General features: G+C 50.6%; 1 protein-coding gene across 11 annotated transcripts in view; it reads left to right on the top strand.

Annotated features, from left to right (window-relative positions):
* Positions 1 to 23,108, top strand: part of MYO18A (myosin XVIIIA) — a 149,584-nt gene that overhangs the window by 53,685 nt on the left and 72,791 nt on the right. For 4 of the 11 annotated variants that reach the window (XM_060268635.1, XM_060268634.1, XM_060268632.1 and 1 more), the window contains exons 4-16: positions 3,695 to 4,456; positions 5,551 to 5,637; positions 7,637 to 7,672; positions 10,636 to 10,723; positions 11,969 to 12,078; positions 12,180 to 12,356; positions 13,396 to 13,606; positions 15,641 to 15,783; positions 16,341 to 16,441; positions 17,491 to 17,554; positions 18,802 to 18,946; positions 20,957 to 20,968; positions 22,870 to 23,043. In XM_060268635.1, the coding sequence (XP_060124618.1) occupies positions 3,695 to 4,456; positions 5,551 to 5,637; positions 7,637 to 7,672; positions 10,636 to 10,723; positions 11,969 to 12,078; positions 12,180 to 12,356; positions 13,396 to 13,606; positions 15,641 to 15,783; positions 16,341 to 16,441; positions 17,491 to 17,554; positions 18,802 to 18,946; positions 20,957 to 20,968; positions 22,870 to 23,043 (2,110 nt within the window). Of the gene's footprint in view, positions 1 to 3,694; positions 4,457 to 5,550; positions 5,638 to 7,636; positions 7,673 to 7,888; positions 8,061 to 10,635; positions 10,724 to 11,968; positions 12,079 to 12,179; positions 12,357 to 13,395; positions 13,607 to 15,640; positions 15,784 to 16,340; positions 16,442 to 17,490; positions 17,555 to 18,801; positions 18,947 to 20,956; positions 20,969 to 22,869; positions 23,044 to 23,108 lie in introns of those variants that run through there. The other 7 variants (XM_035139745.2, XM_035139744.2, XM_035139736.2 and 4 more) reach the window with 5 other exon arrangements.

Genomic DNA, 23,108 nt, shown 5'->3' with positions numbered 1-23,108 from the left:
GAAGGTGCTCCCTGCACAACTCTGGCCTATTTCTAGGAGAATGGATGGTGGCAGGGACAAAGAAGGAGGGATCCTTCTGTAGCCATCAAGGCTGGAAACCTACCCCTCTGGGACAGGCTTGTAGATACAGTAGTCTCAGGCCCTTTAGGCTTCTCTCCCACCCCCAGCTTTTTCCAGTCTTCTTCCTGTCTTTTTATTACTTGAGCTGCCCCCCCCCCCCAATCACATCAGCTCTTCTTTTAGTGGTGGGCGTCAGTTTGGTCAGGTCACAGTTTTACACAACTATGATTATTTGGTGCCCAGAGCATCTCTGCTCTTCTGTTTGTAGCTGAGTACTTCTACCCAGAGGAACTCCTGTTTAAACACTCTGCTATTGGTGAAGTTCATTAGTTTGTGTTTCATTTGCATCCCGCTTTTCCTCCCAAGGAAGCCAGGGTAGTATATGGTTCTACCCCATTCACACATTTTGTGCTTGCAACAACTACCCTGTCAGCTTTGTGGCTGAATTAGAGATTTGAACTGAATTTTTCCTGGTCCCTTTGGTTGCTTTTCAGCCTTATCAGGTATGTGGTGGTGTCTCAGCCCAGGATACTGGTAGGGAGGAATAGAGTCATAGAATTGTAGAACCGAAAGGGACCCCGAGGGTCATCTAGTCCAACCCCCTGCAATGCAGGAATCACAACTAAAGAAACCCTGACATATGTGCCATCAACATTTGGCCTTGAATAGCTAGGAGAAATGTGAGTGGGTGGGCAGAAGTTTCTCAGACCCTCTCTCGTCTAGACCTCCAAAACTTTTGTGAGCCCCCCAGTTCAAATAATTGGAAATGGTTTCTGGAACTTATCTGTTTTGACCTATATTCAGGGCTCTGAATATATGAAAAGCCACAGAAAGGTCACAGCTCAGTGGTAGAGCAACTGCCTTTCACACGGAAGGTCCCAAGTTCAATCCCTGGCATCTTTAGGTAGGAACGTCGGCTGCCTGAAAATTCTAAAGAGATCTGCTGCCAGTCAGTGTATACGATATTGAGCTAGATGGACCAATGATTTGGCATGGTATAAGGCAGCTTCATACGTTCCTAATATGCTCCTGTTCTGCTTGTTAAGAACATTGGCGTTGTTTTTTGTTTTAAAATATTCAAGTTACAGAACTTAAATTACAGAGTGTTTGGTGTGGGGGAGAGAGCAAAGCCTTTTGTGATGGCCCCCTTAGCTATCATCTATAAAAGGCTAACAGGGAGGAACAATTTGACTAAAATTAAGGGAGTGAGGATGGGACTTGTGAACTCAATTAAGTGTCCAATTCCTAAACCCCCTCCCCCCCCCAGGTTGATGCTCCAATTTAAGGACGTGGAGCAGAAGCAGAACTAATTACTCAGAACAGCAAAAATGCAGAATTAAATTGCGCATAAATAAAGCAAACCATGCACATTTGCTTAACTTGCACGTTTTACACAGGTTGTAGCACTTAGCTTTGCAGAATTCGGGTTACCTTTGGTGTAGAATTTTGCAGTCCTGCTCGTAGCCTCCTTACCCCAGGTCTTTCTGTGCCCTGGTCAATAACCTCTTCTCATTTCAGTGTTCAAAAGCGGCACCTTTCTTGCCGAGCCATGGCTCAGAAGGCGAGCTGGAACTTTTTAATGACGGCAGAACCCCTGCTTCCACTCCCCACAGTAAGCCTTTTGCTGTAGCGGTTGAAGCTTCTCCTGGCCTTGGGCCATCCATCCTAGGTCTGGTGCCCAGAGACCATTAGCCATGCTGCTTGCTACCTCCTCTTCCTTTAGCTGCTCCTGAAGACAGACCCAGAATCTTCCCCTTGCTCAGCTGCCCTGCTTTCCTTCTTTGTTCTAAAGCAAGGAGCCAGCTGCTCGACTTTGCCTACTGGCGTCCTCTCTCTCTCTCTCTCTCTCTCTCTCTCTCTCTCTCTCTCTCTCTCTCTCTCTCTCTCTCTCTCTCTCTCTCTCCTTCCCCTTCTGCTGCTGCTGCAGCTCTCCTTTCTCATCTTGGGGCTGCTGAGTGTTGCCTTCACCCCCTCGGCAGAAGCTCTTCCAAGAACAACAAGACCCGCGCTGTTCAGGAGAGCACAGAATTGATGCAGTGGCTGCTTTTTGGCTTGAAAGAAATCTCTTTAAGGAAGGGCATCTGGAGAGGAACAGCCCTGACTGGCGCTTTCCCCACTGCTTTCTTTAAAAATGCCACCTTTTTCCTGATCCACTTCTCTTTTTAGGCTGGGGCCTGAAGGGTAGGGTTTCCCCTCCCCTCCCCAACCCCCAAGGTGAGTTTATCCCGGGAAGCTGACTCCTTGTATTTTTGTCTCCATCCAGTCTCACTGCAGAGCTTTGGTCTATGCTGCTGCTACACTGTGGGTTGAGATGAGTCTGCAAAGTCTTAGCTGCCTGGATGGATGCTTTATGAAAAGAACTTGTGGGTAGAGGGCTCTGCAGGGATGTGGGAGGGGGAATCAGTTATTTCTCATTCCTGGGAATGCCCTTTGGAAGTAACCTTTCCTCTAGAACAGGGTTTCCTAAACTTGGGTCGCCAGCTGTTTTTGGACCACAACTACCATCATCCTTAGCAGGACCAGTGGTCAGGGATGATGGGAACTATAGTCCAAAACCAGCTGGAGACCCAAGTTTGGGAAACCTTGCTCTAGAACAGGCATCCCCAAACTGCGGCCCTCCAGATGTTTTGGCCTACAACTCCCATGATCCCTAGCTAACAGGACCAGTGGTCGGGGAAGATGGGAATTGTAATCCAAAACATCTGGAGGGCCGAAGTTTGGGGATGCCTGCTCTAGAACATAGGAAGCTAGTCCAGCAACAACTTGGTGACCCATGGTTGAAGAAAGTTGGTCTACACTGACTGGCCGCAGTTCTCCAGGGTTTCAGGCAGGGAACTCTTCTAGATGCCTAGAGATGCCACTGGGGATTGAACCTGGGACCTTCTGCATGCAAAGCAGATGCTCTACCACTGAGCTACGGAAGCTCAAGCTTTTATCGTTGGTGGGCCTAACCCTGCCGCCTTCCCCCAAACCTCTGAGGTTGGAGCAAAAAGACTCTGAGAGCTAGCATAGGAAGGGGCTTGACTCTTCCATACGTGCTGTCCATGCATTTTTTTCCATATAATTTGGTGTATTAGTCAGGGTTTTTCTTAATGCACGAGTGGCTTGGACATAAGTGGGCGCTCTGTATACCAGAGGCGATGCTAACACAAGCAAAGATGAGTTGGGTTGTAGCCACTCTATGCTGTGTATAAATCCGTTTGCAGTAGATTTCTCTTCCGTTCCTTTTGGCGGCATGTTCGTTTCGCTTCCAGAACCCCACCTGTGCCCTCTTCCTCCAGCTCAGCCAGTTGCTTATTTGCAGCTGTTCGTTGTGATTAGCACTCTATTCCGCCCACTCCACTCCCCAATCACACAAACTTTTCCTGGCCTTTTTGCATGTCAGAAGCCAAACTAACCCTCTGGATGGGCATTGGGACGGAATCAGGGATCCCATTGGATTCTCTGCTTGGGAAATCTGGGGAAGGCAGCTTCTTCCTTGTTGTGTGAATGCAAACCCTTGAGTGGGGAGGAGGAGTGGGAAGGCTGGACTTGGTCCCTCCAGCACAGCGCCTGGCTGGTCGCTGCTGCCTTACCACGGCATTGTTTGGGGGCCTGCTCTCCTCACAACATCTTCATGTATCTGCAACTATAGTTGGATGCCCAGAGTGGAGGAAAGGAAGACCCCCGGAACCCCCGCAGCCCAGAGCCCCCAGAACGCCCTGGGAGAGTGAAGAGCCCAGAGCCCCCAGAGCAGCCTGGGAGCGTGAAGAGCCCAGAGCCGCTGCTCAACGGAGACACCCAGCATTCCTGCCCTCCCGGCCAAGCCATGAACGGCCTGGAGGGGTCCCAAGGAACTGGCTCCTCGACTCAGCCCGAGGCACCTGCTGACGATGCACAGGGCCTCTCCCGCAAGAGAGTAGTGAGGGTGGTGCGAAAGGTGGTGCGGAAAGTGCTTCCAGGGGAGGATTCTGGGGGCTCCAAGGAGCCGGGACGAGATGTCAAGTCCACGGAGCCAAGCAAGAAGGAGGAGAAGCCTGCTGCAAAGGTCCAGCCCTCGCCTGCAAGGGTGCTTTCCCCAGGGCCTGCAAGGGTGCTCTCTCCAGGGCCTGCAAGGGTGCTCTCTCCATCCCCTCGGCCACCCTCTTCCTTGAAGTCTGAGCCCAAGGAGGCAGCCCCCAAAGATGACCTCTCGGTGGGGCTCAAGAGCCTAATGTCGAGAGGCAGGACCAGAGAGCATCGGCCCCGTGCCAAGCTGCCAGAGAAGAAAGAGGAGGAGAAGAAGCCCCCAGAGAAGACAAAGACCCCGCCTCTCGCGGAAGGGAAGGCCACGGACGCAAAGGGAAATCAGGAGCCAAAGGGGCTTCCTGCGGCTCCAGCGAAGCTGGCAACACAGAAAGCCACCACTGTGAATAAGGTACTAGTGCATGAGCAACACAGCTTGGCGGGCGCACGAGACCAGCATCTGAGCATGTGCAGAGTGCCTTTGTGTTTCTCACCTGGGCAGGGTGGGCAATCAACTTTGGCTGACAGAGTTTGGAGGGGGTCCTCAATGCATGGAGTGTGCTGCTAGTGCTGCCACAGCAAGGCCCTTCTTTCTCTTGGGGAGTGTGTTGTGCTCTCTCCTTAACCCACCCTGTGTAGCTCCAGGAAACTGTTTTGGTCCTTTCTCAGGGCAGCTTCCGATTAGTGTGCTTAATAGCCCATGTGCCTCTTTGACCATGCTGAGTAGCTATGAGACTCTTCGCCTTCATTTCAAGCACACATGAAACTCATTTCTATCTCTTAGAGTTGCAAAGAGGAGCCTGAACATGAGCAGGTGATTCTAGGGGGACATTCATAAACTGGAGGATAGCTGAGCAGGGTTTGTAAGCTGTCTGTGGAGGGTCTTTAATAGTTTCTTCCCCTCGGGGGGGGGGGGAACTAAGCAGATTAAATCAGAGTGTATAAATATCAGTATTCAGGTTGCAAAATTTGGGTTGAAAAGTGGAGCTTTCCAGCATTTTAAAGCTGTAGTGCTTTTTCCATTCATTGAGGAGACAGGAGTGGAGAAGCCATAGCGTGGCTGTGTTCTGCCTCCACAGTTGAAGGCATTAATATCAATTGCTGGAAACCACAGGAGGGGAGAGAGTGCTTGAATCCTGGAGTGCCGGTTTCCCACTGGGGCATCAGGTTGACCACTGGACTAGATGGGCCACCGACCTGATCCACCATCAGCACCCCTGCTAAATTTAACCCTAGAATGAACATTTGAATTAAATGTGTTCAGTGAAGATGGGCCCAGAGTGACTCCACTCCTTGGTTTTTTTTGTTTAACAACATTTATATACTGCCTGATTGTAAATAGAACCTCTAAGCAATTTACAAAAATCCCACTTGTTATGCCTGCCTTCAATCTACCCTGAGCTTTATTGCATCCACATGACTCATAAGGTGTGTGTGTGTGTGTGTGTGTGTAAGCATGCATCACTGGGTTCCTTAAACGCAGTTATTATGACCTCTGTCATCTAGACTCCTTCCAAGGAGAAGCCCCAAACAGCAAAGCCAGCAGAGAAGTCTCCGCCTTCCCCGAGTCCTGGAGAGGGAACCACCCAGCAGGTGTGTCTTGAGCTGGAGGTGCATGCAGTGCCACCCTCCGCCCCCCGTGTGCATTGATGTTGCTGTTGTGCCGTTGCTGAAGGCCTGTGTTCTGGGGGCAGGGAGGAACCTGGCGGGTGTGTGTGGGTGTGCAGTGAATATGTGTGTTTATGCAAAGTCCCTGGCTACCAAAGAGGCTCACCACACAGGTGTCTGTTACCACATCGGGTAGGGGTGCGCAGAATTCAGGCTTGCGGGATGAACTTCCTTCTTTTACTAGGACTCTGCGATCCACCAACTGGAGCCAGGTGCAAAAGAGCTCCTAGCCTATCAGTTTGTTTTTGAGTACCACCACAACTCAACTCAACTCACAGCGCTTCTGACCAAAAATCATTTCCAGGCTACCCTGATATTCTTTTAATCCCTATCATTTTGGGTGGCATTGGGAAAGCGGGGTGGGAATCATTCCGTTGCTTCTATTGCTAAACCTTTGGCAGTCAGAAATCCTTGCTGATCTACTGCAGATCATTCTGAGATCTTCCTACCTCTGGATGCAGAGAGGCACCTCCCAGATTTCTCTCAGGGGAAATTTTTTTTTCTGTTGTGTCTGAAGTGTCCTCCTTAACTTAAATTGATACACACCTACCTTGACAGGCATAGATTTGTACAAAAATGTAGGCCACTGTGTTACTAACACAATAGAGCACATGATTTTGGCATTCAAAGGCTTTCATGTTTGTGTTCAGAGGGTCTTTGCGATCAGAGTTTTGTACCCTCACCCCATGCAGCATGAACCTAACCTGGGCAAACGGTACCTGATTCTCAGCACTCTTAAAGTATGGCCTCTGGCCTGGCAGGAGGAGGTTTGAAGGATAGGGCCAGAACTGGGTATATATTATCATAAGGCAGACACTGGATTGGTCAGGTGGCTCAGAGAAGCTCTAATGAGCAGCTAAGGTGGCACGGTCCATTTCTGCTCGTACTCTTGCAGTGTTGGCCCACCTGGGGAAAGCCATCTCCTGGCTGCAGCTGCCTCTTAGGGTTGCCAGCTTTTGATTTCAAAAACTCCACCCCCTGGAGAATGAGGGGCAGAACCTGGCTGGCTTTGGGATTGTGGCCACTAGCCCCCAAGCTGAATACCTAACTGCCTTCATTACATATTTTTAGGTGCTAGACAAAAACATTCTTCTTCTCCCAGGCCTTTGGCTAATTAAACAATTTATGGTCTTTAAAAAAAGTGTATGTGGTGGTGGTGGGGAATATTGTTTTGGTTTTTACTATGGTATATGTATTTTGTGGTTTTAAATGGTAAGCCACCGTGTGATCCTTGAATGAAGGGTGGTATAGAAATTTATTAAATATTTGTAATAACTTTGCCTGGTTAGCTTTAAATGTTGCATTTGCATTACGGACACCAGCATTGACTACCTAGGGCCTAGGCAGTGGTCAAGGTTTCCCCACCCCCCTAGTCCAGACCAATATTTATTGATTCACATTTATATCTCACCTTTTTCTCCAAGGAGTTCAAGGTGGCATATGCCATTCTTCCCCTCCTTCAATCCCCACAACAACCCTATGAGGTAGGTTAGGCAGAGAGGCAGTAACTGGCCCCCAAGGTCAACCAGGGAGCTTCATGATCGAATGGGGGATTTGAACTCTGTTCTCTACCAGGTCCTGGTCCAACACTCTTAGCCACTACTGACGTGAGGAGCGGTTGGCAAGACAGCTCCACCTAGAGTGTCCAGTTTTGCCATGATGCTTAGGTTCCAGTGGTCCTGCCTTGCTGATCTCCAAGACTGTTGGGTGGGTCTTGGGCAAAGTGAGCTGCTTCGGAGGCCACAGAAGACTTGCTGAGGATTTTTCTGCTGCCTCTGTCTTTCCTTTTGCTGCTGTTCTTTCTCCTCAGTGGGTGCTTGTGGGTGAGACACCCTTCTCCTCTTCACTGCCGGTCCCTTGACCTTACAGCTTACCTCTCTCTCTCTCTGTCTTTTTCTCTCCATTCTTGCCTTTGCTGGGTTAGCAGGAGCCTGCGACCACCACGGCTGCACTGCCCCAGGTACTGTACCCCAGCGCACCGGAGGACCCCCTTCTATCTCCCGTCTGCCTCTGGGTTGATGTGTGTGCTCGCGCCACGTGCTGGAGTGTAAGGCTTTATTCACCTCTTGGCATCCGGCCTGGGCCTCCCCTGTCCATCATGCTAGACAAGAGAGAGATGGCTTGTTTGCACACGGCTGGGCGGGCGTTGGGGAGGGAGGGAGAGGGCAGTGGGGGGGGGAGGAGTGGAAGCCTCCATGTCACACGCCAAAGCTATTGCTGGCATCACGGGAAGTAGGGCCGCTTCAGAAGGGGCTAAAGAACGCCTGCTTTCAGCATCCAAAAACGACACTGTCTGGATCCTTCCCCTTCCCCTGACGGATCAATCCAGGCCCCAGCTGAGAGCCCTGGTGAGTTGCTTTACCGTGGAAATGGGACAGAGAGCTCTGGGTGACACAAGTGAGGGTTGGGGTGGTGGTGGTGGAGAGCCCAGCTGTTATTCTGCAGGGTAAGGAGGAAAACCCCCAGGGATCAGTGATTGGTCTGGCCTGGCCTGAAAGTCAGTGGGTGGGTGGGGAAGACTCAGTCTCTACTTGATGATCGTTTCTTAGCCCCCAAGAGTCATTAGCAACAACCTTTCTCTACTTTCATACTGCCTGCTGTTTGTATTACCTTGCCAGCAGCACATGTAGGCAGCGCTTCTGCAGAGCAGCCTGTGGGTCTCTGCCCCAAGGAGCTTATCAAACTACCTCTCAATGGAAAGGGAGACAAACAAAAGAGGAAAGGCCAGCAGGGAGGAAAATTGCCTACAGGTGGACTATTTGGGGGGGGATAAGGACCAAAGGGGAAGAGCAGAGACCAGGACCATGCAGGTGAGCTGGAAGGCTCAGCGTTCTGTTTTCCAGGTGCCTCTGGGCACTCACAAGCAGAATACGAAGGCAAGGAATACCCTGTGTTGTTTCTTTTCAGGATCTGGCACTGAAGGGCGGGTGGCAGCAGTGTCCAGTGGATTCAAACATGGGGCTTCTGTTTTAACCGTAGTGACTAACAAAAGTTGGGGGAAGGCTTGTAGCTCTGTGGTGCAGGGTGCCCACTTTTTTATGCAGAAGCCAGCATCTCCAGGTAGGGCTGAGAGATGCCCTACCTGAAGTCCTGGTGAGAGGCTGCTAGGCAATACTGAGCTAGATAGGCCAGTGGGTCGGAGTCAGTATAAGGCAACTTTCTGTGAATGGCCTGTGTCTCGGAACCCACACTCAGTCTCCTGCCTGACTACGGTATTATTATGATGTTACAAAGGTGCACGCATTTGGTCCATTGGGGTGGCACCCTTGCACTTGGGGGCAGCTATCCCTGAGGGTTTGGAAGGCTGGCTCAGGACGGAGCAGGCTGCGGCCTTCATTGCTGCAAGGAACCTGCTCTCTCCATATGTTTCCAAGTAGACTCCCCCCCCTCCATGCCTTAGTTTCCCTTTTCTCATGGTAGGGCTAATAGCATGACAGACAGGGAGACTACAGAGCCACGTCTTCCCTTTTTGTGGGGTAGGGGGTGGGATGGAGGTAGTATGGTGCTACTGGTTCCCCCACCCACCCACCCCAATCTCTCCTGGAGGCGGGCACCCAGAGAGAGATTAACCTGGCCCACATTGCTTCCCTTCCTGTCAGCTCCCACAGGGTCAGGCGGACGATGCCTCAGCAGCTGCTTTTGGGTTGGCCTCTGCTGTCTCTCGGCCGCAGGTTTGGCTGCTCCATTCACAACTCTTGTTGCTTGTGGGCGTCTGTGGCTTGAAGCTTGCGGGAGGGGAAGGGTTGTGCTTGGTGTGGGTGATTTGTGTGTGGTTCCATGAAGGGGAGTCCGTCCTCCATAGATGGTCTCTGGATCAAGGGAAGCCATTACAGATATAATGATGTACCTTTCCAGGGATTGTGGGTGAGGCACATGTTGTCATCTTCATCCTTTTCATCCTCATCCCTATCTCCATTCTTGCAGTAGCTCCATAAAGCAGGTTGAAAGAGCCCACCCAGTGAACTTTCAGGTTTTTCTGGGATTTGAACAGGTGACCCTGTTCTGCTTCACTACCCCAACAAAATTAATTCTTGGATGGTTTTCCCCCTCCCAACCCCACGCAATGAGATGACCCTCCAGTTGTTGCTTCCCCAACTCTCCCAGCTGCCAGGGCCTGTGACCGCAGGCCAGCCTTTCCCCAACCTGGTTCCCTCCTATTATTGCTGAAGTACAACTCTCTCCATCCCTGGCCTTTGGCCATGCTTGCTGGGGCTGATGGGAGTTGTGCTTCTGCAGCATCTGGAAAGCCAAAGGTTCCCCATGTAAAGGGCTCCCTTGTTTGCTTCGTCCATTTCAAGCTGGTTTTTTTTTTTTTTGCATGCTCCATCCACCCTTCTCCTCGCCTTGTTCTGTCTGCATCTCTGGAATTTGGATTGTGTGTGTGCGTGTGTCAGTTTTGGGAGGGGGCAGTGCCGCATGCTGCATGCTCTTTGCTCTTTTCATGGAGCTGCCTTGCTCGCTTTGGGGAGGGGGCCCCCTGCACATTTAAACCCTCTGGAGGTTGAACCCAGCCAGCCTGATCAGAGTTGAGCTTTGGTAGTGGTGATGGTGACGGTTCTGGTTGTGACACGTCTGAGGGAGGGGGAGTCTTGTGGGTTCTGTGCATCAGGCAGGAGAGCAAGTGGGCCTGTGCAAAGTGCAAGATATGAGCAGGGAAGTTCTATGAGGAAGGCTGTGCACACACCATGCATTTAAAACACACAGCTTCCCTAAAAGGATCCTGGGAGCTGTAGTCCTGTGACAGGTAAACTTCATTTCCCAGGATTCATTGGGGGAATGCTGTGTGCTTTAAATGAACAGTATGTATGCAGCCTAAATGGAGCTGGGCTGAAGTGGGCAGAACCCCCCACCCCCCTGTTCTGTCTGAGGGGCTGTGTAGTGACTCCAGTTGTTTCTTGTCCCCCCACCTCCCCATCCCCACAGGCCAAGACGGAGGAACAAATTGCAGCCGAGGAGGCCTGGTATGAGACAGATAAAGTGTGGCTGGTCCACAAGGATGGCTTCTCCTTAGGTAAGTGGGGGTCAGTCATGAAGGTGGTGGGGTTCCTTTTCATGACTTGGGCTCAACCTTCCAGAGAGGCATCCTGTCCCCAGCTACCCCCAGTTCCCACCAGCAATGTGGGGCTGGGGTGAGGTGTTCGTTGAAGGGGCCGTGTGCTGGAGGATAATATAAATAGCACAGAGAGGAACGAAGGGAAATTCTATTTCAAAATAGTAGAACTGTGGGTTGCTGCTCAATGAAAGCAGCAGGTAACTGAAGGGGGAGAAGGGGAAGAGTGTGTGCGTACACACACACACACACACACACACACACACCACCCAGTACAAATGGACCTAAGTTGATTGCCTCTGGATATTTTGATGGCTACTAGCTTGGGAAATTGAGTGCGCTGGGGGGGGGGGGGAGTGGATTCCGAAGTGGAAGAATTTTTCATCCCCCTCTCAAAATACTCATGGACATCCAATGAAGCTAAATGTTGGAAGATTCAGGACAGATTTTTTGAAATGTCATTCTTCACGCTGCTGTTGTTGGCATACGTCAGTTTTGGGAGACAATGCAGGGGGTGAAGTCAAACTGTTGGAATGTTACAGCGCCTACTGTGGCTGTAGAGACCGGTACGGGAGAGGCATGTTTTGTTGCAGCTGAGGCAGAGGAAAGGCATCTGGTGCTGCTGCTACAGATGCACCAGGGTGTTTCTTTTCTCTGTGCTCCTCTCAGGGGTCACTCCTCCTCCGGTCACTGCTATGGATGCAGGAGCTGACTGTCTCCGGGCGCTGTGACGATCTGCAAGGGATCCCAACACGGTGTTGCCGGCCTTCATGTCATGTTTGCCTTCATGCCAGTGCATAGTTAAACTATGGAACTTGCTCCCACAGAGGCAGAGATGGCCACCCACCTGGATGGCTTTAAAAGAGGATAGACAAGTTCATTGGAGGCTCTAGAAGGTTATCAGTGGTTACTAGCTGCAAGGGCTGCACTTTGCTTCTTGGGCCGGAGGCAGCAATGCTTCTGAATGCCAGTTTCTGGAGACTGCAGGAAATGAGAGTGCTCCGTTTGACCACTGTGAGAACAGGATGCTGGACTAGATGAGCCATTGGCCTGATCCAGCAGGGCACATCTTAGGTCCTTGAAAGCATTTTGTGTGTGGTTGGGCCACTAGGTGGCAGCATCGCATTACCTTTGAGGTTTCCCTCCGTGTGTGTTGTGTCCCTTTCCTACAACTGACCCTTGCATCCTGCTTCCCTGCCCACACAGCAAGCCAGCTGAAGACTGATGCCACCGGCCTTCTGCCCGAGGGGAAAGTCAAGGTGAAACTGGACTATGATGGAGCTCAGCTCGAGGTGGACGAAGACGACGTGGAAAAGGTAGGTGTGGAGACTGCATCAGCTGCGTCTCACCTGCAGCCAAAGCTGGATTGGCTCCCCGTCCTGCCCAGGTTAACCACATTCCCTCTCTCTCTGCCCAGGCCAACCCGCCGTCGTGCGATCGCGTGGAGGACCTGGCCAGCCTTGTGTATCTCAATGAGTCTAGTGTCCTGCACACGCTCCGCCAGCGCTATGGCGGGAACCTCATTCACACCTACGCTGGGCCCAACATGGTGGTCATCAACCCTCTCAGCTCTCCATCCATGTACTCTGAGAAGGTGAGTGTTGCGGCTGGGTAGGATGGAGCGGGTTGGCGCAGCGGGCGCCCATTCATTCATTTGTTTGCTTGTTCCTCACTTTGTTTGTATGCTGCTTTCCCAAGAGGAAAGAATCCTGCTCAGAGCAGTTTAAAAAGTTCTCCAAGCGGTGTACGGCTAAGATAGGAGAACACAGCTGAAACCTCAAGTGAATTAAAAACATGTAAAATAGTTCCCATTGAAACAAATATGCATAGAACCGTCAACAAAGGCAAAATCAATAGAACCTTTAAAACAGATGCGGGTAACTTAATGGCTTTCCGAAGCAAAAGAGTGTTCATTATTAGGCACCTAAAACACTGTAATGAGAGTGCCTGCCTGATGTCAATAGGCAAGGAGTTCCAAAGTGCAGGGGCTGCCCCACAAAATGATTGACTCCTCACAGATGTATTGAGGAGAATCTTCCCTGCAGTGCGTCACTCATGCTGTTTGTTTGTCTGTGTGTACTGAAATTTATAGACCACGTTTTTATTGGAAGCTCAAAGAATAGAGATTTAAAAATCGACTTCAGGTTAGTGTTGATCAATAGACCAGATTGATAACATGGCACGATAGCAGCACAGCTGGGTAGCATCCCTAAATCCATCATTTATTTCTTATTTAGATTTACCCACTCTTGAAATACATTATTGGGGGGGGGTGACGATGGTGGTGGCTTACAATAAAGTAAAACCACAATTGCCATATGTAGTGAAAATCATATATTTTAGGATGTATATCCTTGTTTCATAATAATTTTTGTAAGCAGCTTTGAGTTTATTTATTTTTTGTTAAAGTGACTAATAAGAACAGAAGACCCCCTTTTTTAACTGGACATGCTGTTGGGGATTGAACCTGGGACCTTCTGCTTCCAAATAGATGCTCTATAACTGAGCTACAGCCTCTCTCTCACTTGCTCTCCCCCCTTCTCTCTGGGGCTTTCATCTTCCTAGCACCTCCTCTCCCCCTGGCCCATTTGCTGCCTCTCCGATGCCGCACTTAATGCTGCTGCTTCCTCTAGGTGATGCACATGTTCAAGGGCTGCCGCAAGGAGGACACTTCCCCCCACATCTACGCCGTGGCCCAGGCCGCCTACCGTAACATGCTCATGAGCCGCCAGGACCAGTCCATCGTTCTGCTGGGGAGCAGCAGCAGCGGAAAGACCACCAATTGCCAGCACCTGGTCCAGTACTTGGCCACAGTTGCTGGCAGCTCCGGGAAGGTCTTCTCAGGTGGGTGTGTGGCCAGCAGTGGCCTCGGCTCCTTCTAGAGGCCCTTGGGGGGAGGGGGGAGGGGGGGAGGCAGCCCTTGGGAAAGCAGGTGAAAATGAGGACATTCCTATTGAAATGATGTTCAAGGGAAGCCATGCCACCAAATAGCAAGGGGCACACTGAGCTCTCGTCCTGTTTCTTTTCTTTCTTTAACAAAATAAATGTCTTTATTGGAATTTAACAATTATTTTTATTAGCAAAGAAAAGAAAGGAAACCGAGAGTAAAGAAATGTAAAGTTGCAGCAGGTTGAAAGCAGCATATCATTAAGCTTACTGTTCCAAAACATTATGAAAGATGCCATTTTTTCCATAAATCTGTTAGGCTGGTTCCTATGTATTCTTTAGTGATGTTAGCTGAATCATAGATCAAATTTCCTCAGTCCATTCGGATAGAGAAGGAGATGTGCTCCCCTCCCTCCATTTAGCTATGGCAGTTTTAGCAGCAGTTCTAAGATTAACAGTATTTTCCAAAGTAACATATTTTAGATAACCAAGTAGAAATACTAGGATGTACAATGTCCTAACATAAAAGAGATATTGGCCTGAACATATTTCCAGACTTTATATTTGAAGCCGATCGATTTTTGTGTGTGTGTGAAGCAAACAAGTGAACAGTATACAAAACAAACAGGAACAAATGTGCTACACTAACCAAAGGAAAACATAGCTCCAGCATTCCAACTAAAACGCAAGAGAGTTGGAAGTCATTTACAGGCTCACAATAAATAGCACATTACAAGCCTCCTGTGCTGTTTTTGTTTGTTTCAACATTTGTTTCAAGTCAGTGATGCTTGGGAATTGTATACAGCCACGTAGATTTTTGAGAGGCGGATGGAAGAATCTTGACTCCATTGCTGGGGCACATACGGTACATTATGAGAAGGTACCACATCCCATCCAATTCCCCCCCTTCCTGTTTTTAAGGGGAGGCCCTTCAGGGACGCTGAACTCCTTATCCGGCCATTGGTCCATCTGACTCAGCATTTTCTGTGCTGACTTACAGTAGCTCTTTAGGAATTCAGGCAGAATCCTTCCCTGCTGTACCTGAAGATGCCATTGTTTTATTTTTAGACCGATTTGAGCAATACTGAAGACTACAACTCCCGCCATCCCCAACTACAACTAGAGACCCAAGTTTGAGAAAGACTGGGCAGGCTTCCCATTGGGTCAACTGGTTGGCCACTGTGAGAAGAGGATGCTGGGCTAGATGCAGCAGCCAAGTTCTTCTTAAGAGGAAAGATATTGCAGATGGAGGAAGAAGGAGGTGGACTTTGCAGATCTCTCAGAGAACCTCAGAAGAGACTTGTAGCTGGATCAGGCCTAGTGGTCCATCCAGCTGACCATCTTCTCACAGTGGCCAACCAGATGCCTGAATGGGAATCTCTTGCAAAGCTGAGCTGAGCTGGTGTAATGGAAGAGGCAAGCGGATCCTGAACTGACATGCCCTGGGCTACCGAAGTCTCTCTTTCCTATCCCTGTCCCTCCACTCTCAAAATGCACCTTTGAATCCTGCTGCAACCACCCTCAGCTTACTCTTTGCTGGCGAAGTGCTGACCCCAGTTGTTGTTCTCTGGTTTACCGGTTGCTGTGTGCTGCTGTAGCACCCTTTTTAGCCTGCCTCTTCAACCTCCAGCAGCCAGGAATCCTGTCTTTTCTCTCTGACTTGACAGCTCCTCTGAAATCCGACCATATTCCTTTCTGGATGGGTAGTGCCTGATTGACACTGTCGGCACTGCATTTCACAGGGATGCTAACTATTTGGCACTTGAAATGTCCCTTGCTTTGAGTTGAGTAACTTGCATGGCACAGTGCCACACAGTCTGGGGGTGGCAAATCTGCTAAGGGGTGATGCAGTCAGCTAAGGGGTCCCTCTATTGGGGTCGTGGGGGTGGGGTGCACACACATGCTTGCCAGTTCATCTACACGTATGTGAGCGTGCCCCCATGCGCAACAATGGCCTGCCCCCGCATGCTTTTCCTTCCTTTGCCTTGGCAGCGGAGAAGTGGCAAGCACTGTACACCATCCTGGAGGCCTTTGGCAACAGCGGCACAAGCCTGAACGCCAATGCCACCCGCTTCTCACAGATAATCTCGCTGGACTTCGACCAGGCTGGGCAGGTGGCCTCTGCCTCCGTGCAGGTGAGAGGGTGTGTCTCTGTGTGTGTTGCACACATACTGTACTGTGACTTTGAGCTATCATCCTTCCCTCAAAAATAAAGTGAAATTCCAGCCCTCATGGTGCTGAATTAAAGGCTGGTTTAAATAGGAACATAGGAAGCTTCCTTCTCTGGAGGCAGACCATTGGCACATCTAGCTCATTATTTATTGTCTGCACTGACAGGCAGCTGTGATCCAGGGTTTCATGGGGGGGGGGCATTTCTTAGCCCTATGTGGAGTTGCTAATGGGGATTTAACCTGGCGCCTTCTGCATGCAAAACAGGTGCTCTGTCACTGAGTTACAGCCCTTTTCGCGTTTGCAAGTGGTGGGGACTTGTAGGCCATGCTCTCACGGCTGTGACAAATCAAGGTTCCATCCTGATGGTCCTGAGCCTCACAAAATTATCCAGAAGTGGGAGTATGACAGAAGGTGGGGTGGGGTAGGAGCTGGGCTTCTGCAGGAAGTTCTTGGGGCCAAAGTGGGAACCCTCTGGCCTTGTACCAAGCAGACCTTTTCTCTCTTTGATTGCGTCCCTCAGACGATGCTGCTGGAGAAACTCAGGGTTGCCAAGCGCCCCGTGAATGAGGCCACCTTCAACGTGTTCTACTACTTGCTGGCCTGTTCGGACAATGCCCTCCGGTAAGGAGGCTGCTGCAGTTCCCAACCCAAAGGAGCAGCGCCTGCCTGGTTGCATGTGTCGTAGTGTCCTCCGGGCTTAGGGCTTGGGGTTCTCAAAATGGGTTGGTTGGAAGGAAGCAAGCAAGCTAGCTTTTTCAAAGGTGGCTTTGAAGATGACTTGAAACCTTCAACTGGTCTGAAATGCAGGGCCCAGATTACTGGCTGGGGTTGCCTTGGGAACTGGAGGCCAGCAATGCTTCTGAATACCACTTGCTGGAAGCCACTGGAGGGGAGAGGGCTCTTTTACTCAAATCTTGCTTGCAGATTTCCCACAGGTATCTGGTTGGGTCACTGTAAGAAGAAGATGCTGGACTAGCTGGGTCATTGATTGATCCAGCAGGCTCTTCTCATGTGTGCCTGGCCTCCTCCTGTGTTGCTTTCCTGCTGTCCAAAATTTTCATGAGAGTGTCCTTCGAAGTGAGACAGGTCTCACAGCTCTGCCTTGGGAGGGTTTGTCAGCCTCTTCAGATCTGTTTTGGATATATTCAAATGCCTCTGTGCATATAAGTAAGGAAGGTCTCTCCTCACTGATTAACTGCAGCCCAGCCCGCCCTGCAGTGAGGGAGCAGGACAGTGCAGACCAGGGGCCTTGATGTCCTGAGTGGTTTTATGAATTCTGTCTGCTTCTGGCAAGTGTAGCCTCTGGCAAAGTTTTTTTTTTTTTTGCTTTAAAAATATTTTTATTTATGTGCAAAAACTACAACATCACATAAGAAAAGAAAAATGAGGACAATTCAAACCCTTTAGGTATTGGGCGTTTTGTGATAAAACTTGGGCCTGGTCATCTTGTAGTTATTGGCTGGGGTAATAATGTGCAAATCATCTCAATTTCTAAGCATCCTGTGGAGGCAGCTGAACATAAATCAAAATCCACAGGGCTCCTGCAAACCAACGCAAACCCTGTTTAGTACAAGGGGTGGACTGAGGGGAGGACAAATTGGGCCTTTCTGAATTGGGATGCTGCCTCCAGCGCTCTCTCTTGACTCTGTCCTCTTCCCCTCCACCCCCAGGACGGAGCTTCATTTCAACCACTTGGCAGAAAACAACGTCTTTGGGATTGTGCCTCTGTCAAAGGTAAGGTGGCTCAGTCGTAGAAGGGGTGGAGCTAGAGTCAGACCATCTGGCTCAATATTGTCTACCTTGACTGGCAGCAACAACTCTCCGGGATTTCAGGCAGGAGTCTCTCGCAACCCTACCTGGAAGCCATCGGGGATTGAGCTTGGGACCTTCTGCTTGCAAGACAGATGCTCTACCACTGAGCTATGTCTCCTCTCCTCTTTCTTGATGGGCGCTTGGGCAGCAGAGGTGATCAGAGGTCTGCACGGATTGCTGGCTAGTGACTGGGTGAGGCTCACACACTGTCCCCACTGTGGAAGGACGTGTGGATACAGAATTGGCCTCCACAGTCACTTACGGACCCATTGTTAAAACCGTGTTTTAAGACAATCTTACTCAGCTACGAGTGATCACCAAAGAAGAAGAAGAAAGATTGTTGTTAGTATGCAAAGCCCTCAACGATTCGTGACCACTTTGCGACCACTTTGCTTGAAAGATCACCTCCTCCCATATGTGCCCTCTTTTGACTGCTTCAATCTGCGGGGCTGACATTGCTCTGAGTGTCACATAATGTTCATTCTGCCCTTGCAAGAAATTAGTCCTTTATCATGGCGGCCCCAACACTTCAGATCCCTGCACTGTACTGTTTTCGGTGCCTGCTAAAAGCTTCATTGTTCCCAGCAAGCCTGCCGAGGCCTTTAATTTTAGCGTGTAATCTCGATGATGTGATTTTAGCAAGTATAAGTGTTTTATAATGACTGGTTTTCTTTTATCTTTATGTAAATTGGTTTTTATTGGTATCTTCAGCGACTGTTCATTGTAAACTGCTTGGAGGTATTTTCTTCTTGTAAGCGGTACATAAATTTTGTTAAATACAAACAATCCTGCTGTGTGAAAGCTCTGGTTGACTAGCTTTGCGGGACAAAGCGGGAAAGTAACCTACCACCAAGAGCTTTTACCCTTGTTCCTGAGGACTTGCATGTGGATTTTTAATTAAAAGTTGTGTGGGGTCCGGTCCCTGTTCTCGCTTCCTTGCTCACTCTCTCACCATAAGAGGCAGGAGCGTGTGTGTGCTTGTGCCCTGAGCAGGCCACACGTGGGCCTGTGGATCTTGGGTGTTGTCCCACTTAAGCCAGCACAGGAAACTACCCCGCATGGCCCTACTGCAGGTGCCATTTACTGGGCAATTATAAACAGGCTTCCCGTTTTTTTGTGCAAGCCAGTTGACTGTGTATTTTGTTTTATTTATTTCCCATTGGCTGCAGCCGGAGGAGAAGCAGAAGGCCGCCCAGCAGTTCAGCAAGCTCCAGGCAGCCATGAAAGTGATGGGGATCTCCAGTGATGAGCAGAAAGCCTTTTGGCTTGTCTTGGGGGCTGTTTATCACTTGGGGGCTGCAGGAGCCACCAAAGGTAATGGGCCAAGCTTATCGAGAGCTGCCTTGCTTGGGTGCTAGGAGTGACTTCGTTGCTGCTGAGTTGGGCTTGGGGTTCCCTTTAGGGCACAGGGATGGGAAACCTTCACCCCCTCTGGGCCAGACTCGACCCTCCTTGGACCCCTATGAGGTGGTTTCTTACCGAATTAACATTTATTTCATTATCAATACTGCATTTATATCCCACCTTTTCCCTCCAAGGAGCTCAAGGTTGTCCCCACGCTTCTCCACCTCTCCATTTTATCCTCACAACAGCCCTGTGAGGTAGGTTAGGCTGACAGTGAATGGCCCATGCCTTCATGGCTGAACAATATGTGATCTCAGACGTGGAGCGGGTAGAGACACAGCCGCAGAAAGGATTGAACTCTCCCTGCACATCATTGAAGCAATCCTGCTTTCTGCAGTCTCTCCCCTAACCCCTTTGATAAGTGGGCAGGACGACCCACTTGTCAATCACCTGATGTCAAAATGAAGAACGGGTAGGATGAAATTTGAATGGAAGAGCTTCAGACAGAGGAGGAGGAGCCAAGTGAAGCCAGGCTGTCATCAGAGTTGCTGGACTGGACCTTGCTCCCTCTGACCCTCTGACCTCCATTGCAGGAATTGCTGCTTGACAGCTAATAGTTGAGTGAGCGGAGCAACCAGACAGAACTGGTCTGCTTCAAGTTGATAACTGCTCTGAAAGTGGGTGGCTGGGAAATTCCTTTGCGACATCACGAGAGCTGGCCTGCGCCATCTGTAAAAGTGTGCAGAACCGCATGGATTATCCCCCTCCCTACCACACATCAACCCCAAAGAAGAGAGGGTTCCTTTTGATTCAGTGCCTCCAAATCTGCCCCACTGCTCTGGAAACAGAAATTGGTACCTCATGTTTTCTGCAGTCACACTCAGACATAACCAGGAGAGGGCAGTCCATCACAGGGCTCAGCGCTACAGCTACTGCCTTGTGCACTTTGGGCAGTGTGTGTGTGTGTGTGTGTGTGTGTGTGTGTGTGTGTGTAGTGTTTTGCAGTGGCTGGCTTCCTGCTAACACCCGTGCTTTGGGTGTGTGTTTGTGATTTAATCTATTCCCTGAGCGATGAGTGAGTCGGTTGCTTGGAGCTGTCAACATCTCTGCTTTAGATGTAGCCCCTTCTTTCAGGCAGGGTTGCCATGGTGGTGGCGGGCAGCCCACATCTCATCCCTGAGTTTTAGATCACCTGTGATTATCCCTCAGCGGCAGAGAGATCTCTGCTTGTCACATGGCATTAGGAAGGAACCGTCGCCAATTTTTCTTTTCCAACCTTTCCTTGCCATATTAAAATCCTGAGCAGGTCTTAGGCCCTTGCTCTGGAAGATAGGAAGCTGTCCTGTGCTCCATCTACCAAAATGTTTGACTGATAGCAGCTCTCCAGCTTTTCAGGCAGGGAGTGTCTCCCACCCTACCTGGAGATGTTGTTGGGGATCGAACCCTCAACCTTCTGCGTGCCAAGCAGATGCTGTATCCATGAGAGAAGTTTGCTCCCTTAGGAACATAGGGAGCTGCCTTCTACTGAGTCAGGCTAGCTGAGTATTGTCCGCACTGTCTGGCAGCAGTGGCTCCCCAGGGTTTCAGGGAGATGCCATTGGGGGATTGAACCTGCAACCTTCTGCATGCAAAGCAGCTGCTTTATACCCCTGAGCTATGTCCCTTCCCCAGTCCTGCCTCCACTCCACTGACACCTGGAACTGTGCTCCTTCCCATCTTGCGGGGGAAACAAACTGTGATACACACCCCAGAAATCTTGGACCCCTTCTGCAATTAGCTTTAACTCCACAACTTTGGGATGGGTTTTTTGTCTCATGAAAGTGTGTGTGTGTGTGTGTTTGTTTGTGTGTGTGGGTGTGTGTGCCTCAAATGCCTTTGTCCCACCTGATGTCTCTGCAGGAACCTTTTTATGTCAAAGCTGTGTTCTAACTCCCCTCTCTTTGTGTTTGCATGGTGCATGCTGCTCCCTTTGCAATGCAGACGGCGAAGAAGGTAAAGCTCCCTTTCCTTGCGCCCCCCCTCCCAATGAAATCCACCTCCCCTCTGCCCTTTCTCCTCCTCATCCCCCCTCCACCCACATTCCTCCATGCCCATGTTTGGTGCCTCCTGGTGCACAGGGCTGGTTAGCTCAGTCCCATTTACCACCTCCCTCTGGTGAGCTCGCTGCCCCGGAGCCTCTTTACAGGTGGGCGGCCAGGGTGGCCCTGGGAGTTCACCCTCTTCCTCTGTGCCATGGTCATGGGGGCAGGGGGTGGGTGGGCTGTCTGTCTGTACATAGGAAGCTGCTTTATAGAGAGACTAACTGCAGTAGTCTATGCAGTTCAGTGCTCTCTACACTGACTGGCAGGGGGTCTTTTCCAGCCCTACCTGGAGATGCCATTGGGGAATGAAACAGGTGCTCTGCCGCTGAGCTATGGCGCTTTCCTTAAAAAACATAAGAACCCAAGAAGCTGCCCCATACCGAATCGGGTCACTAGGTGTCTCACCTAGCTTGATATTGCCTGCACTGACTGGCAGCAGCGCTCCAGGGGTTCAGGCAGGCAGTCTTCCCCAGACCTGCCTGCAGATGACCTTGGGGGACCTCATTGCATGTATCCTGGAGCTGGTGGTCAGTCCTCCCCATCTTCACCTCAAACCAGCTACAGTGCCCCTCCCTCCCTTCCCCACTTGAATGCTTGGCATAATTTACTATCGGCCTCTGCGTGTGGCTATCATTGACAACAACCCCCCCCCCCCAAAAAAAACTTGTCTTCTGTCCCAAAATGTGCTGAACCAGGGCCTAGCCTGCACAGCCTCACCTTTTTAATTCCAGCTTCTGAGCAGCACCTGGTCCTTCATGACACCCTGTGCAAAGGAGAAATAATCCCTTTCCCCCCGGATATCTATGGGTGGGCTTCCCCCACCCCAACTGAAACCTTTGAAGATGTGCCCCTCCCTCTGTGGCCCCAGGAAGGCCCACTGTTCAGAGTGGGGTGGCTTCACTTACTGTTAGGTATACAGGAAGCTGCCTTCCACTGAGTCCATCTAGCTCAGTATCGTCTGCACTGACTGGCAGCAATGGCTCTCCAGAGTTTCAGGCAGAGTGTCCCTGCTAACCCTGCCAGGAGATGCCACTGAGGGTGGAATCGGGGACCTTCTGCTTGCAAGGCAGGTGCTCTACCACCCTCTGCCACTGAGCTATGTTTCTTGATGGGCGGGTGGGATGGGGATGTTTCTGGTCGTTCCCCCACCTCCCACCCCCCCCCCCCAGTTCTGGCAAGGCGGAGAGAGGGCTGCCTTTCTGCTATTCTCTCCACAGCCCCTTCTTCTTCCCTGGCTGCCTGCAGCCCCTCCTGCAATGGCTCACTGTCATGCTTAGCCTGGCAAGAAGCATTAAGCAGTTGACCTCCAATCTCCCCTCATCAGGCTCCTAAATACATTTTCATTATGTCTCTCTCTCTCTTTGCCCCCCTCGCATTTCTTTCGCCCCCTCCCTTCCCCGGCAACGTCTTGCTTTTTAATTCTGTACAATGTGAACGATGACAAGGCCAAGCAGTGGGTCATGCTGTGCCGAACCCTGATAAAGTGTGATCCCTCACCTAATGAATTCTATTCCTTTTCCTCTGTTCATGTGTGGAGAATCAGACGCTTGCATTGTCCCTGGCAGGCCCCTCCTCTCCCCTCCACTCCTGGGCTCCTCCTTCCACATTGCCAGTGGGCCTGGGGCCCTCTGTTGACAAGGGGAAGGATGAGGGCTGACTTGCATATGGTGCTGTGCCTGATTTGTGGAAAGAGCCCTTGGGTCCTTTCCAGAGATGTCTCCTCTTACCCACCCCCACCGGGCCAGCACAAGGGAGCCTCTTCGCTTCTCTTGACTCAGACCTGATGCTCTCTCTCTCTCTCTCTCTCTCCAGCTGGGAGGAAGCAGTTTGCTCGCCACGAGTGGGCCCAGAAAGCAGCCTACCTGCTGGGCTGCACACTGGAAGAGCTGTCCTCCTCCATCTTCAAGCATCAGCCCAAAGGGACCTTGCAAAGATCCACCTCCTTCCGCCAGGGGCCGGAGGAAGCTGCCTTGGCAGATGGCTCAGGTAAGTTGAACCTGCAAGGGTCAGAGCCTCAGAAGTAGAGTGAGGTGGGGCCATCAGTCTTTCCT

Source organism: Zootoca vivipara, chromosome 15 (genome assembly GCF_963506605.1).
Source record: "Zootoca vivipara chromosome 15, rZooViv1.1, whole genome shotgun sequence".
NCBI classification, from domain to species: Eukaryota; Metazoa; Chordata; class Lepidosauria; order Squamata; family Lacertidae; genus Zootoca; species Zootoca vivipara.
The sequence above is the reverse complement of the archived record's forward strand: the minus strand, read 5'-3'. Positions and strand labels throughout refer to the sequence as shown.